We start from the raw sequence: 19325 nt of genomic DNA on the forward strand, positions 1-19325 counted from the left end.
TTGTGATTTATTGGTGCTCTTCGAACCTTAGGAGGAATTGAATGTTTTTTGCTAGCCCACTAAATATCCTCAGACTATCTATATTATTTTTATTAGTGCATTATAGTTTTACATATAGGGGGCTTCATTTTGACTTATTCATAGATGCATGTTCAGACTATATTTTTAAAATGCTTGTTTCTGCTCTATAGGTTTTTATTTATTTATTTTTGCTGCTGTTTTTGTTACTTCCTTAGCTATTAGGTGACATTTTTAATTATTTAAGTGTCCTTTCTGAAAGCAATATCTATATTCTGGCCCCACTTTCCTTTCTAATTTTCTAATTTGTAGTTTCTTTTCTAGAACAAACTGAAAGAGAACCTCTGTTTGGAGTAAAATAGGTGTTTTAGTTTGCTGATGTGATCATCTCTATATTGGCTATTTGAGATCATAAAAATGTGATCTATATAGTTGAGTCATTGCAATATATATGTAGCATATATATATGTTGCGTGTATATATATATATGTATATATATTCATATACCATTTTTTAAAAAAGTATTGTTATTTATGATAGATGTCATATTTTAAGAAATCATTTTTTGTTTTATTTTTATAGTTTTGGTTGTGGGGATTGAGGCCAGGGCCTTGAGCATGCTAGGTGCAATATCACTGATTCCTCAGCCCCTCATGGCTTTTTTTTTTTTTTTTTTTTTGTATTTTGCAAAACAAGTAACCCCCCCCCAAAAAAAAAAAAAAATCCTCAAACTACCAGCAAAAGCAAGTAGGTGATGTTTTCCAGATTATGTGGTCTACATCCATTTACATAGATTAGATGTTTGAATTTAATATGAAATATTCAGATATAAACATGGAGAATAATAATAAACATTTATTCATCCACTATCAGGTGTAAGAAATAAAACATTACCAGTGTCCTGTATCTCACTTTGTCCTGATCATATTCCCTTCTCTTCTAGATGTGCCACTGTGTTGGGTTTTGCCATGAATGTTTTTATTCCCTTCTGTTCTTTTCTGTAAGGAATATTTTCTTTGGGGCTGGGGTTGTGGATCAGCGGTAGAGTGATTGCCTAGCGCGTGTGAGGCATTGGGTTTGATCCTCAGCACCGCATAAAAATAAATAAATAAATAAAATAAAGGTATTGTGTTCATCTACAACTAAATTAAAAAATATGTTCTTTTAAATATTTATGAACAATACTGTGTATTTTTTCTGCAGTTGCTTTTTGCTCAAGATAACTTATGTGGGGATAGTTTAGCCAACATAATGGACAATATCTGTTTAGCGCTTAACTATGTGTTAGGCACTGTGTTGAATTTTACGTGTATTATTGAATTATTTTCTTGCATTATAACTCAATTATTGAATTCTTTTTTCTTTTTTTAATTTTTTTTTTAGTTATACATGGATACAATAGCTTCATTTATTTTTATGTGGTGCTGAGGATTGAATCCAGTGCCTCACATATGCGAGGCAAGCTCTCCACCACTGAGCCACAACCCCATCCCCAATTATTTTTTCTTTTCTATTATAAATTATTTTGTATTTTGGTACTGGGGATTGAGCTCCCAGGGTGCTTTCCTACTGAGCTACATCCCCAGACCATTTTATTTTGAGTTAGAGTCTTCCTAAATTGCTGAAGCTGGCCATGAACTTGGTGATCTTTCTGCCTCAATTTCCTGAGTTGCTGGGATTACAGATGTGAGCCATGCCTGTTTTATTATTATTCTTCTTTTTTAAATATTTAGTTGTAGTTGGACGTAATAACTTTATTTAATTATTTATTTTTCTATGTGGTGCTGAGGATCGAACCCAGTGCCTCACATGCTAGGCAAGCTCTCTACCACTGAGCCACAACCCCGTTTTATTCTTACTGAATTCTTGTAACAACCCTTTGAAATTGGTACTCTTCCCATTTGACAGATGAGAAAAACAGAAGGTCTGAGAGTTTCAGTCATTTACTGAAAGATATAGAGCTAGCAAGTGGTGGAGCAGGGATTCAAGCTCAGGTGATTTTTACCAAAGGATTATCATGTTTAGCTGTCAGCACACATCACTTGTCTCAATTCTGAGTTTAAAAAACAAAATCAGCAACACTGAGAATTAGGAGTTTTTTTGTACTTCTTTTGGTTTAAAATCTGACTTACAAGAATCTGTTTGTAAACAAGTGCTGTGGCACATACTTGTGTAATCCCAGCCACTTGGGATGCTGAGGCAGAAGGATGGCAAATTTGAGGCCAGCCTGTGTAATTTAGTGAGATCTTGTCTCTAAAAAATAAAGTGCTGGTGTGTAATTTAGTGGTAGAGTGCCCTTGTATCAAATTCCTAGCACCAAAACAAAGCAAAAACTATTTGTAGTATTTCTTTCAGTTTTAACTATTCATATTGGTTGCTGCGGAAATATCATTTGATAATTAAAGTGCTGTTTTAGACACAGTGGGCCAGTTATGCTATATATAGTATATATCCTGTGTTACCTTTATAAAATTTGAAAAATTCTGAATTCTGCCTTAAAGGTTTTTAGAGGAGAGATTGTAGACTTGTACTAGTCTGAAGAGCTCTTTCTAGAATTGGGATTTTGAGTTGTTGGGTTGATCCAAAAAGCAGTTAATTTCACAACAGAAAAAAAGGTCACATATTAAACTAGCTTGGCCAGGACAAAAGTTGACTTATAAATGTAAGTTTTTTTTGTTTTTTTTTTTTTTTGTCATTGATCAGCAGTTTCTGTTTCTTTTTATCATAAGACTGGAATTGTAAGACCCTGTTTTTTTCACTAGACTTTTGAGTTCTTAAGCCCTTACCAGTTCCCAGTACCTAGTGGAATGTCTGGCATTGACAAAAAGGCTCAGCAAACATTTGTTGAATTTTTTCACTGTGACCAATATACCGAACACAACTTAGAGGAGAAAAGGTTTCAGTCAGTTCTTGCCTAACAATATGCCTATATCTTAATATACCACTACATATAACAAGATTTTTCAAGATTTTGTAGTAAAGTGTCATTTCACTAATGGTTAAAATAGACCTTTAAGCATGTTAGAACAATTATAACTCTCATTAGTCCCAGGTATATATTTTGTTTATAAGGGGCACTTGATCACTTAGCCACATTCCCTAGCTCAGTTTTGCATTTTATTTAGAGACTGGGTCTCAGTTGCTTAGCACCTCGCTGTTGCTAAGGGTGGCTTTGAACTCGATATTCTCCTGTCTCAGCCTCCTGAGCCCCTGGGATTATAGGCATGCGCCACCATGCCTGGACAGGTATATATTTTATAATTTATCAGGACATACTTATTTAGTTGAAGGGATTTTAATGTTTACTTTTTTTTTTGTATTATGGATTTAACCAGGAGCACTCTACCATTGAACTTCATCCTAGCTCCTTTTAAAATTTTTACTTTGAGAAAGGATATTACTACTGAGTAAAATTCCTTTGTGTATATATGCCACATTTTTTTTTTTTTTATCTATTCATCTAATGAAGGGCATCTAGGTTGGTTCCACAGTTAGCTATTGTGAATTGTGCTGCTGTAAACATTGATTTGGCTGTATCCCTGTAGTATGATGATTTTAAGTCCTTTGGGTATAGACCGAGGAGTGGGATAGCTTTGTCAAATGGTGGTTCCATTCCCAGATTTCCAAGGAATCTCCATCCTGCTTTCCATATTGGCTACACCAATTTGCACTCCCACCAGCAGTGTATGAGTGTCCCTTTTCCCCCACATCCTTGCCAACATTTATTCATGGCATTTGCAGGTAAATGGGTAGCATTGGAGAAGATAATGCTAAGTGAAGTTAGCCAATTCCCCCAAAAAACAAATGCCGAATGTTTTCTCTGATATAAGGAGGCTGATTCATAGTGGGGTAGGGATGAGGAGCATGGGAGGAATAGACAAATTCTAGTTAGGGCAGAAGGGTGGGAGGGAAAAGAAAGGAGCAGGGGTTAGCAAGGATGGTGGAATCTCAAAAAATGTTTTTCTTGTGGTTCCTTTTCAGTCACTGGTCATGTTTTTGTCATTATAATTTTGTCTTTCCAAAACTGTCATAGAACAGGAGTGGTTGTGCATGCCTCTAATCCTAGCTATTGAGAAGGCTGAGAACAGGGTGAGTACAGGCCAGTGTAGGCAACTTAGCAGGACCCTGTGTCAAAATAAAATAAGAATTGGGGTTGTAGCTCTGTTGTAAAGTGCTTTCTTAGCCTACTCTACTACCTGGGTTCAGTTACCAGTACTGGGTGGGGGTTGAAGAATAGCTTATAAATGGAATCATTTATAATCATTGATAACTCCCCTGCTGCCACTACACCCACTGGGGATTGAATTCACTTAGCTGCATCCCCAGCCCTTTTTATTTTTTATTTTGAGACAGGGTCTTGCTAAGTTGCCAAGCCTGGCCTGGAATTTGTGATCCTCCTGCCTCAGCTTCCTGGGTAGCTGGAATTACAAGTGTGCCATCACTACACCCCAGCAATGGTAACCTTTTAAGACTGTTGCTTTCAACATACCTGGGACTTATGCTATGGTATGCAGTAATAGAGTATTCCTTTTTTATTGCTATATAGTTTCAATAAAGATTTACCACATTTTGTTTTTAGGTCTTAGCAGTTATGAACAGAGCTGTTCTAGACAGTTCATATACAGGTTGTTGTGTGAACATTAAAGTTTTCATTTCTCCAGGATAAATTTCTGGATGTGGGTGATTTGGTAAGTATGTTTTAGTTTGTAAGAAGCTACCAACTTTGTCTAGAGTGACAGTGCCATTTTGTGACCCACTATCCATGTCTGAGAGTTCTATTTGCTCTGCATCCTCCTAACACTTGGTATTTAGCCATTGTAATAGTTATCTATGGGATCATATTGTGGGTTTTTTTTTTTTTTTTTTTTTTTTTTGATACCAGGGATTAAACTTGGGCACTAGGCCGCTGAGCCACATTCCCAGCCCTACTTTGTATTTTATTTAGAGACAGGGTCTCACTGAGTTGCTTAGCACCTTGCTTTTGCTGAGGCTGGCTTTGAACTCACTAACCTCCTGCCTGAGTTGTGATTTTAATTTGCATTTTTCTAATGCCTCATATACTTGAGAATCTTTCAAATGTGGTTATTTGCCATCCTTTCTTTCTTCAATGAAACATTTGAGTCTTTTGCCCATTTTTAAAAACTGGGTTTGTTTGTTTGAACTGTGTTGCATTTTGAGAGTTCTTTTTATATTCTGGATTCAAGTCCTTGGTCAAATATGAGCTTCATCCCAGCCCTCTTTTTCTTTTGTTTTTTAAAAAATATTTTTAGTTGTAGATGGACACAATACCTTTATTTTATTTATTTATTTTTATGTGATGCTGAGGATCAAACCCAGTGCCTCACACAGGCTAGGCAAGTGCTTCACCATTGAGCCACACCCCCGGCCCCCAGCCCTCTTCTTCTTAACAGTGGTTTTCATAGTGCAAAAGTTTGTAATTCTGATGAAGTCCAGTTTTTTCATTTTTTTTCCTTTTATATTGTCGTGCCTTTGTTAGAACTCTGTCAGACCCTGGTGATCTATTTTTTTTCTGTGTCTTTTAAAAGTTTTATAGTTCTGTGTTTTCTCTTTGGATTCTTTGATCCATTTTGAGATAATATTTCTATAGGATTTAGGGTGAAGTTCTTTTTATTGCAAATGAATGTTCAGTTGTGATATCCATTAAGTTGTTTGTAATATTACCTAATTACTGTTTATAGTGATATCCCTTTTTATTTCTGATACTGGGTGTTAATGGTTTGGATGTGACGTGTTCCCTAAAAGCTCACGTGTGAGACAATGCAAAAAGGTTCAGAGGAGAAATGATTGTGTTATAAGAATCTTAGCCCAATCAGTGAATTAATCCCCTGACATGGATTAACTGAGTGGTAATTGAAGTGGTAGGATTTGGCTGGAGGAGGTGGGAATTGGGGCATGGCTTTGGGGTATATATTTGTATACCACAAGTGGAGACATCTCTGTCACTTTTTGATCATCATGTGAACCACATCCCTCTGCCACACTCTTCTACCATGATGTTCTGCCTCATCTCAAGCCCCAAGGAATGGGATCTAGCCTTCTGTGGACTAAGACCTCTGAAACTGGGAGCCCTCAAATAAATATTTTCTCCTCTACAATTGTTCTGGTTGGGTCTTTCAGCACAGCAGCGAGAAAGCTGACTAAAACACTAGGGATTTCTGTTTCTCTTTTTTACAGTGTTGTCTGGCTGAAGTTTTTCAGTATTATTAAATTTTCTTTCTTTCTTTTTCTTTATTTTTTTTTTTGGTACTGGGGATTGAACTCAGGGATGCTGAACTACACTCCCAGCCCTTTTTAATTTTCATTTTGAGACAAGTTTTCATTAAGTTATTTAGGACCTTGCTTAATTGCTGAGTCAGACCTTGAATTTGGGATCCTCCTGCCTCAGCCTCCTGAGTTGCTGGAATTATAGGCATGCACCATCTAGTCTGCTTTGTTAGGTGCATTTTAACAGTTCAGTTATGTTTTTTGGTGAATTCATCCTTTTATCACACAATGGGAGGCTAGAGAAAGAAAGAGACAAAGGGAAGGGAAAAGAAAGTGATTTACCGAATACTTTTGGGATCACAGCTCCGCTGGTCAGAGAAAGTTTTTCTCTCCCAGTTTTTTTATAGGTGCCTGCGGTGGCTGTTACTGCCTTTGCTTTCTGCTGTAGCCACCACTGTTGTAGTATCCAGTAGGAGTGGCTTTGAAGAGAAGAGGAAAGGAAAAAACAAAAAGCCCAAAGAGAATTTACTCCATTGTCCTTGGTCTTCCTTTTCCTGCTCCTTGGGCCAGCAAGAGAGGGTTTTTCCTAGAGCTCTTTCTTTCTCTATCCAATGAGCATGGGTTTTGGGGTTGCTTTTGGATCCAGGCTGGTCAAAATTGGAGAAAAAAACGATGATTTCTTGCCAGTTAAGTGGAACTTAAAATTGTACTTTCTTCAATTGCTGTCATTTATTTACTTTCACAGTCTTCAAGTATTATGGTATGCATTTTATTCAGGACTTACAGTTGCATTTAGAGGGGAAGAAGGGGTGGAATGCATTGATTCCACCTTCTCTGGATCCAGAACTTGTTAAGGATTTTTTTGGTACCAGGGATTGAATTCAGGGACACTTAAGCACTGAGCCACATCTCTAGCCCTTTTTTGTATTTTATTTAGAGACAGGGTCTCACTGAATTGCTTAGAATCTTGCTAAGTTGCCAAGGCTGGCTTTGAACTTGTTTTCCTCCTGTCTCAGCCTCCTGAACCACTGGGATTACAGGCATGCACAGAACTTGTTCAGTTTTGATGGTAGATTGTGTTTTGTATATATGCCTGAATTTTGCCATGTTAACTTACCTGTTTTTCATCTTTGCCTATTACTGTTTGGCGATCCATAAAGATATCAAGTAGTAGTAGGAAAAAAAAAAACACTGCTTTTCTCTAAAGTAGGAGCAGACTAGTATGGGAGAAAGAGTGCTGTTGGGGCATTAAGAGGTGAGTCAGGCCAGTAACTAACTCTGTGACCTTGTACAAGTAGTTAACAGCGTGGATCCTCCACTTCCTCCATAAACAGTTAATGTCATGAACTGTACTTCTGTGATTCTTTGACTGATAGCTGAGAATTATTTTCCTCTCAGCTAGCTTAAACTCTTTTTTTTTAAATAACCAGATTTTCTTTCTTTCTTTCTTTCTTTCTTTCTTTCTTTCTTTCTTTCTTTCTTTCTTTCTTTCTTTGAGAGAGACAATTTTTAAAATATTTATTTATTTTTTAGTTTTCGGCGGACACAACATCTTTGTTTATATGTGGTGCTGGGGATTGAACCCGGGCCGCACGCGTGCCAGGCGAGCGCGCTACCGCTTGAGCCACATCCCCAGCCCCTAGCTTAAACTCTTATGATTCTTTTCCTGTTGGATTATATGTTCTGGGACTAGATTTAAGCCTTTTCTATTTTTTTTTTTTTTTTTGTTTTGGTAGAATCATTGAAGTCTTTGTAGAGAAATGTTATTTTTTAGCAGAGAAAACTTCTTTTTTTTTTTTTTTGAATGGTGGTGCTGGAGATTGAAGCCAGGTGTCTTGCTCATGCTATGAAAGAGCTTTGCCAATGAGCAACACTACCATCTCTTTTTATTTTATTTTTGAGACAGGGTTTGTGTTAAGTTGCCCAGGCTGTCATCAGATTTGCATTCTTCCTGTCTCCCAAGTATAACAAGGCATGCGTTTTAGTCAGCTTTTTTGCTGCTTTTACTAAAAGCCCCAACAAAAACAATGTTATACCTTGTCTGGTATAACAAGGCATGCATTTTAGTCAGCTTTTTTGCTGCTTTTACTAAAAGCCCCAACAAAAACAATGTTAGAGGAAGAAAAGTTTATTTTGGGGCTCATGGTTTCAGAAGTTCTCAGTTCATAGACAGCCAACTCCTTTCCTTGGGGTTCGTGATGAGAGGAACATTGTGTCTGAAGAGTGTGATAGAGGAAGCTCAAGAGAGCAAAATATATTCCTCAAAGGCATGACCCCAATGACCCACGTTTTTCAGTCATACCCTACCTGCCTTTAGTTACCACTCAATTAATCCCTATCAATGAATTAGTTCACTAATTGGTTACGGTTCTCATAACCCAATCATTTCACCTCTAAGCTTTCTTGCATTGTCTTACACATGAGCTCTTGGGTAACACCTCATATTTAAACCATAACAACATATGACAACATGCTTGATTCATTTTTCTTTTTTTTTTTTTGTGCTAGAGATTGAACACAGGGGTGCTTTACCACTGAGCTACATCCCCAGAACTCTGTCCCCTGCTTTATTATTTGTTTTGAGACAGGGTCTAGTTGCCCAGGCTGGCTTAGAAGTTGGGAACCTCCTTCCTTTGCCTCCCAAAACACTTGGATTATTTTTGTGCACTACATTGCTGGCTATTTTTCTTAATCAACATTAATGAGGTATAAAATACATACAATAAAATATGCCTATTTAAATGTGAATTTTAGTTTAGTGAATTTTGAGAAGTGCATATATACATCAAAAACATTTATGTTTCTCCAAAAGGTTTCCTTCCATCCCTTCGAATTAGTCCCTATCCCTGCCCTAAGTCAGATCATCATTGATCTCTTCTTCATTAGTATAGGTCATGTTTGTGTTTCTTAGAGTTTCATATAAATGAAACCATACAGTATGTACTCTCTTGTGCTTTCTTCTTTTGCTCAACAGCATGTTTATATTGTGTATTGGTTTATTCTGAGAATCTTTGTATTATGTGAACACACCATTGTCCATTCACCTGTTTATAGACATTTGGCTTGTTTCCAGTTCTTGGAAATTATAAATGAAGCTTCATGGAGCAGATGAGTTTTGGAGAGTATATAATTTTCATTACTCACATGTAAATTCTTCTCTTAGGTAAATACTGAGCAGATTTGCTGAATCATACGCTAAATGTATGTTTAACTTCATAAGAAACTATCAAACTATTTCCCAAAGTAGTTGAACCATTTTTATTCCTGTGAACAACTTCATTGATACTTGGTATGTCTAGTCTTAATTTTAGCTATTCTAATGGTATGGAGTGGTATCTCATTGTGATTTTAATTTTCCTTGCTAACTAATGATACTAAACATCTTTTTATGTGCTTATGGTTATTTGTGTATCTTTTTTTGGAAAAGTGTTTATTCAAATCTTTTATCCATTTAAAAATAATATTGTCTTATTGAGTTGTATAATTTATATATTCTGAATACAAATCCTTTATCAGAAATATATTGTGATTATTTTGTCTTTCTGTGGCTTACCTTATTTTCATAATAGTGTCTTTTCAAGAGTGAAAGTTTTAAATTTTATAAAGTCGAGTTCATCGAGTTTTTCTTTAATTCCTTGTTGTGTGTGAACTCTGATTAACCTAAGTTCATAAAGATTTTTTCCTTTTTTCTCTTCTTGAAGATTTTTAGTTTTTGCTTTGGCATTTAGTTATAGCACCTATTTTTTTTTCAATTTTTTTAGTTATTGTTGGATTTTTATTTTATTTATTTATTTATATGTGGTGCTGAAACTCGAACCCAGTGCCTCACACATGCAAGGCACGCACTCTACCACTGAGCCACAACCCCAGCCCATATCATCTATTTTGAATTAATTTTTGTGTATTGTGTGAGGGTAGGATTGAGGTTAATTTTTACCCTAAATAGATATGTAGTACTATTTGTTAAAAGACTATTCTTTCTCTTGTGGAATAACTTTGGCTGTTTGTTGAAAATCAGTTGAGCATAATTGTGTGGGTCTATTCTTTTTTCTTTTTTTACTTATCAATGGACTTTTTAAATTTGTTTATATGTGGTGCTGAGAATTGAACCCAGTGCCTCTCACATGCTAGGCAAGTGCTCTATCACTGAGCTATGACTCCAGCCCTGTGTGGGTGTATTCTTTTTTTTTTTTTAATATGTTTTTGGTTGTAGATGGACACAATATCTTTATTTTATTTTTATTTATTTTTTAATATGGTGCTGAGGAATGAATCCAGTGCCTCACGCATGTGAGGCAAGCGCTTTACCATTGAGCTACAACCCCAGCCCTATGGGTCTATTCTTAAACTTTCCATTTTGCTCCATTATTCTTTGTTTGTCCTTATGTTTAGTTCCACACTGTCTTGATTACTGTAGCTTTGTAGTAGTTCTTGAATTTAGGTAGTATACATTTCCATCTTTACCCTTCTCTCCCATAATTATTGGGCTGTTATGGGTCTATTATTTTTATTTTTAAAAGCTGTTTATGACACTAATAGTCATATCCTCTGAGGTTGGTCTATTATTATTTTCCTCATCTTGTTTTCCTAGTATATTCAGTGTTCTGAGATGATTACTGTTGGATAGATGATTACTGATTAATCTGAGAACTAGATTTTCTCTCCTAATTTCTCATATTTTGTTGAGTTGAACTATCACTGTGATTATATTCATCTGATACATTGTTGAGCTATGTTGAATTTAAAGCAGTTGAATAGAAACTTTCTCTTTTATTAAGCTTAGGCATAGTATGTCTTTTCTTATTGCTTTAAAGATTGAGTAAAAATTTGTGTTGAATTAGTCCCTAAGATATTGGTATACTAGTGATGGACTTTACATATTGATGTTTCTAAGTCTCATTTTGCTTCATTTAACACTTTAACTTTTTTGTTTGTAGCCTTTCCAGAAATTCACTTTGAAGTTTAGCAGACTTTGCTTTGTTTAGCCAAACTAGATTGAGCAAATGTTGAATTCTTAAAATCATTTAGAATTTTTAAAAAAACCTTTTATTCTACTTTGTTATATATGACATCAGAATGCATTACAATTCATATTACACATAGAGCACAATTTTTCATATCTCTGGTTGTATACAAAATGTATTCACACTATTCATGTCTTCATACAGGTACCTAGGGTAATGATGTCCATCTCATTCCACCATCTTTTTTATTCCTTTGCCCCCTCTCTTCTCCTCCTTTCCCTTTGCCCTATTTAGAGTTCATGTAACCTTTCCATGTTCCTCCTCCCAACCTCACTATGAATCAGCCTCCTCATATCAGAGAAAATACATTAGGCTTTTGTTTTTTTGAGATTGGCTAATTTCAGTTAGTATTGTATTCTCCAACTCCATCCATTTACCTGCAAATACCATGATTTTATTCTTCTTTTATTGCTGAGTAATAGTCCATTGTGTGTGTGTGTATATATATATATATATATATATATATATATATATATATATATAGCATATTTTCTTTATCCATTCATCTACTGAAGGGTATCTAGATTGGTTCCACAGTTTAGCTATTGTGAATTGTGCTACAATAAACATTGATGTGGCTGTGTCCCTGTAGTATGCTGTTTTTAAGTCCTTTGGGTATAGACCGAGGAGTGGGATAGCTGGGTCAAATGGTGGTTCCATTCCCAGTTTTCCAAGGAATCTCCATACCTTTTTCCATGTGGCTGCACCATTTTGCATTCCCACCAGCAATGTATGAGTGTGCCTTTTACCCCACATCCTCACCAACACTTATTGTTGTTTGTATTATCATTTAGAATTTTTATATGAGAAGTTATACAGGTTGTTTTGGTAGCAAAAAATGTGAACATCTCTGTTTAATGTCTTTCCAAATCCAGAGGATGCCAGCCCCCATCAGATTGCGGGAGCTGATCCGGACCATCCGGACAGCCCGAACCCAAGCCGAAGAACGAGAAATGATCCAAAAAGAATGTGCTGCAATCCGGTCATCATTTAGAGAAGAAGACAATACATACCGGTGTCGAAATGTGGCAAAATTACTATATATGCACATGCTGGGCTACCCTGCTCACTTTGGACAGGTAGGATGGGTTGGGCCACATCTAGCAAGGATACACATCTTTGAATGACACCATAGCTCAGGGAATGTCAGTCTTTTTCTGGCAGGGAGGTACTTTTTTTTTTTTTTTTTTTTAATTATTTTATTGTTGGTTGTTCAAAACATTACATAGTTCTTAATATACCATATTTCACAGATTGATTCAAGTGGGTTATGAACTCCCATTTTTACCCCGTATACAGATTGCTGTGTCACATCAGTTACATTACCATTGATTTACAAATTGCCTTTCTAGTGACTGATGTATTCTGCTATCTATCCCATTCTCCACTCTCCCCCCTCCCCTCCCCTCCCCTCCCCTTCTCTCTTTCCACCCCCTCTACTATAAATCGTTTCTTCCACTTATATAATTTTTCTCCTAAGGGAGGTACTTTTGATAGCCTTTTAGTTTCTACTATAATCATTTTGGCACTGAGGGTAAGATTGAAAGAGCAAGCTGCAGACCTGGAAAGTCTTGATATAGCCATCAATTATCCTTTCCAATGGGAATTGCTCTTTATGTGGATCAGAGAGTCTTTTGCTACCTTACTTAAAAATTGACTAGGAGTAATCAGTGATTTGTGATTATTCTGCCAGAGGACCTGAACTATGAGGAGTATATAAAAAGTATTTGTTAATGTTTTCTTAGTTATTTTCTCTGTGCATGATATTATATATAAAAACTCATGAAAATGTTTTTAAATAAAGAAATTAGTTGCCAAGTAGTAGCATTCATTTTTGTCTGGATTTTGTAGCATTCATTTTATCATGTCTGGATTGCTACAACTTCTTTGTGGGTCTGCTTGCTGATTCTCTCCTACACACAAATACATGTTATTTATTGTATCTATTCTGGGGTTTGAAGGTGATATTCTCAGTGATAAGAGCTTTTCTTCATGTTTATATTGTGAAAGCATGATTGTCACAGAATGGAATAGTGAGTTGTTTTTTAAATGTCTTATTAGCACTGTTAAATTTTATTTATAAAATTATATGCTATAGAGTCTTATTAGGGAACACATGAAAAATTAAAAGAATGTACAACATTAGGAAGAAGGAGTATAATAACCACTTATGTTTCCTTTTTCCAAGATAACTTGTATTTAATTATCAGGAAAGGTGATCATCAGCTTATTTTCATACATTTAGCTCAACAGCTTCAATTGAAGAAGATCTCCTGCCCACAAGTTAAAACTACAAAGTACTGGGATTGAATCTTATTAGACTGGCTTTGGTTAGTGTTATGTTCACCATAGTGGGTTGATTAGCCTCTTTAGAAATAAATGATTGAGGGGCTGGGGTTGTAACTTAGTGGTGGAGCGCTTGCCTCACTTGCTTCACATATATGAGGTACTGGGTTTGATCCTTAGCACCACATAAAAATTTAAAAGTATTGTGTCCATCTCCAGCTAAAAATATTTTAAAAAAGAGAAGGAAATAAATGATTGTGTGTGGGAGGAGAGCATTAGTTCGAGAAAGAAAATTTGAGTTGTTATATAATATAATATTATATTATATATTATATAATATAAGAAGAAAGAACAACTGGATCAGAGAAAGGAAGCAGAAAAAAAGAACAGTTATCTCCTATAAATAATATTCATTTACATGTTTGATTTTTGGACAGAATTAGTGTTATAGTAGCATTCTTCTTCACACTTGTCATAAACAGTTTTTTAAAATGTAATTAATATCTTCTTTGATATAGATTTCATATTTAATTCTTACAGAGAGAGGAGTGTAATTAAAGTTCAAGGTTTTAATGTTTCAAGTTGCAAGCTTTTACCACATCCGAATTTGATCCAGGTGGTTATCCATATAGTGCATGACATTATATAAAGCAAATGGTTGCCTATATATTCTTGATGGTTTATATATATATATATATTTTTGTAGAAACATTTGGTTAGATTTATAGAAATCTTACATATTAGGAATTGGACTATAAAAATCAAAGGTAATCTAGTAGGGGAAGACTTATTCTTCCACTCAGAAATAACTACTATTAATGTCTTGGAAACAGTATATTTATATATTCTCTTTGGAATTCTTTAAAGACAAACTCTTGAATCTTCAAATCTTATAAGAGTAGGTTTAAGACTTTGGAAAAGATTTCATTTTGTAGAACATGTATATTTTTAAATATTGGTTTCTATAACAGTGAAATAAAATGTGCTTTCTGGGTCTGTCTGGATTGCATTTTGAGGTATTTTGGAACTTTAATTGTTTGATAAAATACTTAATTTTTAGTTAGAAAGTGACTATTCAAGGAAGCTGTGCTAAAATTTTGGTACAAAAATAAAGATTTTTTCTGAGTAGGGATAGGAATGTTAAGTCTCTTAGCCTGTTTCATCTGGTTGAATAAGTTATTGCCCTATTCATATGAGTAATTTGGTACCCAATCTATCAAGAATTTTCTTTATAATATGCCTGTAAAAAGGTTAATGTCTAAATACCTTGCCTGCATGTATGAATAGCAATGCCATTTTTGTTTTATTGTGTATTTCAGACACCTTTTAATTGCATTTTATTTGTTAGATAGACTATTCTTTATGGTAGCTAGTAGGTATATGTTGCCATTGATCTCTTGAAATGTGGCTAGTTCAATTGAGGTGGATATTGAAGGAAAATAAATTCTGAGTACTTGATTCGGTTTTGGAAAACTTTATGTTTTAAACAACTTGAATATGTGATTATACTTAATCAATTGTAAGTTTTATGAAATCTAAATACAGTTCAAGTATTTCTGACAAAAATATGTACAAATTGAAATGTGCTGTAAGTGTAAAAGTACATGCTGTATTTAGAAGCCTTAGTATAAAAAAAAGTGTAAAAAAATCTAATTTTATGGTGATTATATATTGAAGTGATATTTTAGGTATGTTGGTTAAATAAAATATATTATTAAAACTAATTTCACCTGTTTCTTTTTACTTTTTACTGCAGTATCTAATATGATGCTGTCAGTAGGAACCATGTATAAATTTTATGAACCATGTATAAATTTTAAAATGTCTAGTAAGCATACTTAAGAAATCTCATTTACGTTTTATAGTAAAACCCATGGTTGAAATTGAAATTTAGAGTTTAAACTCATGCAGCTAGTAAATATTAGGGAATTAGAACTAGCCTCGTACAACAATAAAATGCACTCTTTGGGTTTAGTTCAGATCTAGAAACAGCTATTTCTGTTATTATGTATTTTAATTCTTCCTTGCTGTACAAAAGATTTGAGATAGCATAAATTACTAGTGTCTGTGAAAAAGAAAAAGAATAGTACAAGGTTAAGAGTTGGGAGCGAAGAATTCAAAACATAAGGCCAGTATAGGGCCTTTTGGTAGGGAAGCCAAGGCAAGAAAAGATACAATCAATTCTGTGGTAGTTGTTGTCAGAATTGAAGAGCAAGACTGTAGGAACCAGACTGCATGGATATGAATTCTGGCTCTGTTATTTTTCTGTCTGTATGACTTTGAGCAAGATCTTTAACCTTTCTGTGTCGTAATTTCCTCGTCTGTGAAATGGAGACAGTTCTAATGCCTACTTCATAGGGTTGTTATGAAGATTAAGAGTTATTCAATTTAAAAAAAAATTTTTAAACAATATCTTTATTTTGCTTATTTATTTTTATGTGGTGCTGAGGATTGAACCCAGTGCCTCACATGTGAGAGGCAAGTGCTCTGCCACTGAGCCACAACCCCAGCCCAAGAGTTACTCAATGTTTGACAGTTACATTTTGTACATAAAAAATCTTTAAATGTTACCCATTTTGTGATTTTTTATTCCAAGGATAGGAAAGAAAGCCTTTCAAAGCACTGAAATCTATTAAAAGATTTTCTTATAAAAGATCTTTTATTTTAGGCATATCTTAGTAATATCAGAAGTAGCATCTTTATAGGGCTTGGTTTTATATACCTATAATCGTAGCTGCTCCAGAGGCTGAGGCAGGAGATCTGTGAGTTTGAGGCCAGCCTGGGGAATTCAGCCAGATCCTATCTCAAAATAAAAAATAAAAATTATAAAAAAGAGCTCGTGATGTAGCTCAGTAGTAGAGCGCTTGTCTAGCATACTCAAGATCCTGGGTTCAGTCCCCATTATTAACCGGAAGCTGGGGGAGAAGGAGATAGTATCCTCAACATCATTATAACAGAGGCAATAATAGATTTCTAATAGGATGTGTACTCTTGGATGTGTTTGGACCAAACACAATCCAGAAATAAAGTTGAGCTAGGTAGATTGTAGGAGTAGAAAACTGGTGGCACAGTGGCTGAATTATTCCATATATGTGTTTTGTTGGTCTTGCATAGTCTTTAAAAGTGTTTTGAATTTACTAATATGTAAACTAAATTAAGGAAATTCTCATAGAATCTGGGTTTGTAGTATCTCTTATGAATAGATTGTCTGGATCCACGTTTCCACATGGCAGCAGTAGGCCGCTTACAGGTTGGGCAGCATTCTGTTCTTCCTGGTTCCAACCTGGCATGCTGTCCCTTATTACTTGTGTATAAGAGTTATCTCTTCCATCAATGTAGTATAGCTCTCCACTTCTTTAGGTTTTTTGAAACTTTATACAATATTCTACATAAAGTCTTATGTGTCTTTGGAGAAATTTATTCATAGGTTATCCAGAGCTCTTGTTACCATTGCTATGAGTGTTCTTAAAAATTTTAGTAATCATGTTCTAGATATATAACAATATAATTGATTTTTATATATTGAGTACTTGGTTCTAAGAGTCTCTGTAGATTTCATTTTTTTCCATTTTGTCAATATTATTATTTGTAAGTAGTGGCAGTTCTCTTTCTTCCTTGTCTATCCTTATATATTTTCTTCAAAAAACAAAAAAGAATTTTTTTTTTTTTTTTTTGTGGGACACATTGACTTTATTTTATTAAAACCTTAAAACAAATGCTCTACATATTATGGTTAAATCACAAAAAGGATTTTTTTTCCTAAATATTTTTATTTGTTGTTGATGGACCATTATTTTATTTATTTATATGCAGTGCTGAGACTTGAACCCAGTGCCTCACAGATGCTAGGCAAGCACTCTACCACTGAGCTACAACCCCAGCCCCAGCACACAAACGAATTTGATGTTGAATTTTATCAAATGCTATTTTTTTGTTGTTGAAATAATTTTTCATGGGTTTTCTTCTTTTAACCTGTTAGTGTAGTGAATTACATTAATAGATATTAATTGTGTAGTCTCCTTTGTATGTCTGAAATAATCCTTACTTGGTCATGATGGTTTCTTTTCTTTTATATTGCTAGATTTATCTTACTAATATTTTATATACTAAGAAAAGTACTTAAGCCCATTTTGTCCCTTAGAAAGGCCTAGAAACAATGACCAAGCCAGGGGTGGTCATTGGACCACCCTGGAATCCCAGCAGCTCATTAGTCTCAGACAGGAGGATTGTGAGTTCAAAGTTAGCCTCAGTAACTTGACAATGCACTAATCAATTGGCTCGGGGAGACCCTGTTTCTAAATAAAATATAAAAAAGGGCTAGAGATGTGACTCGGTGCTGGTCAGATCCCAAAATCAAAGTAGAGAATATATAAAATAAGTGTGAACCATTTGAGTATGCCAGGAAGCAAGAAAGATGACAAAGGTAGTGCTAAAATGCCAAAATGTTTCAGTTGATTCCAGAAGATACTGTCATGCCCCAAAATGAGATAATTTGACCATTACTAAGAATAATATAATGTAATTGATTAAAACTAAGCAGGTTTTTTTTTTGTGTGTGTGGTACTAGGAATTGAAATCAGGGGTACTTGACCACTGAGCTATATCCCTAGCACTTTGCATTTTTTATTTTGAGACAGTCTCACTAAGTTGCCCAGGTTGGCCTCAAACATGCAATTTTCCTGCCTCAGCCTGCCTAGTAGCTAGGGTTGTAGGTGTGTGTCTTCACATGTTTGTCCTTTCCCTCCCTCTCTCCTTCCTTCCTTCCTTCCTTCCTTCCTTCCTTCCTTCCTTCCTTCCTTCCTTCCTTCCTCTTTCTCTGCCCCCTACCCCCTTTATTTCTTTCTTCCTTTCTTGTGCCTGAGCATCAAATCCAGGGTTTCTTGCATACTGAGCATATGCTCTACCATTAAGCTATACCTCCAACCCTAAGCAAGTTCGTATCTATGAGGTGAGATCATAATAATATTTAAACAAAAATTTAAAAATTGGTTATCTTTGAAGGTATGGTGTAACTCATTATTTTGAAAACTTATTAACAGATGGAAAGAAACATTTATCTCGACTTTTCTTACCAGTGTTTCTTCTGAAGGAAGTATTGGTAACTCAGTGTTATACATAGAGGAGTTGCTTCTTAGAGTAGTAGTTCAGCTAATAAAGGAAGGAGTGAATGAATTAAAATATTGTCATTTTGCAATACCTAGTCCTCATTGGTGCTGCTATATTTGAGAAAGAGCACTACTAGATGTAATTATATGCCTGCTGATGAAAGTTCATGCCACCTCCTGTAAAGAGGTATATATTTTTTACAAAATCAAACAAAAAAACTAAAAATTGAAAAACCTGCGTCTGATCAAGCCTCCTTAGGTTTATAACTGAAAGAAATTCTTGTCCAGTATGCAGAGAGACATGTATACGAGTGTTTATGGCAGCTTTCTTTCTTCCTTTCTTTCTTTTATCAGGGATTGAATGCAGGGGCACTTAACTACTGAGCCATATCCCCAGCCCTTTTTTGTATTTCATTTAGAGACAGGGTCTCACTGAGTTGCTTAGGGCCTCGTTTTTGCTGAGGCTAGTTTTGAACTCCTGTTCTTCCCATCTTAGCCTCCCAAGCCACTGGGATTACAGGTGTGTGCCACCTCACCCAGCTAACATTGTTTCTTAATAGTAAAAAATTGAAAACCATCTACTTGTCTAAAAGTAAATAGTTTATGTTCACAAGTGGGATACTTGCTCTCTATGTCAAGGAATATAGCTGAATTAGAGCTTCTTGTA

At 35.1% G+C, this 19325-nt stretch overlaps 1 protein-coding gene across 2 annotated transcripts in view; it reads left to right on the forward strand.

Annotated features, from left to right (window-relative positions):
* The window catches only part of AP1G1 (adaptor related protein complex 1 subunit gamma 1), a gene marked incomplete at its 5' end in the record, with an annotated part of 85117 nt that overhangs the window by 14877 nt on the left and 50915 nt on the right, over positions 1 to 19325 (forward strand). Inside the window, one exon of one of the 2 annotated variants that reach the window (XM_081273902.1) lies at positions 12143 to 12346. In XM_081273902.1, the coding sequence (XP_081130028.1) occupies positions 12146 to 12346 (201 nt within the window). Of the gene's footprint in view, positions 1 to 12124; positions 12347 to 19325 lie in introns of those variants that run through there. The other variant, XM_081273901.1, reaches the window with a different exon arrangement.

This window comes from Spermophilus citellus (genome assembly GCF_964194105.1).
Source record: "Spermophilus citellus genome assembly, chromosome: 18".
Taxonomy (NCBI): Eukaryota; Metazoa; Chordata; class Mammalia; order Rodentia; family Sciuridae; genus Spermophilus; species Spermophilus citellus.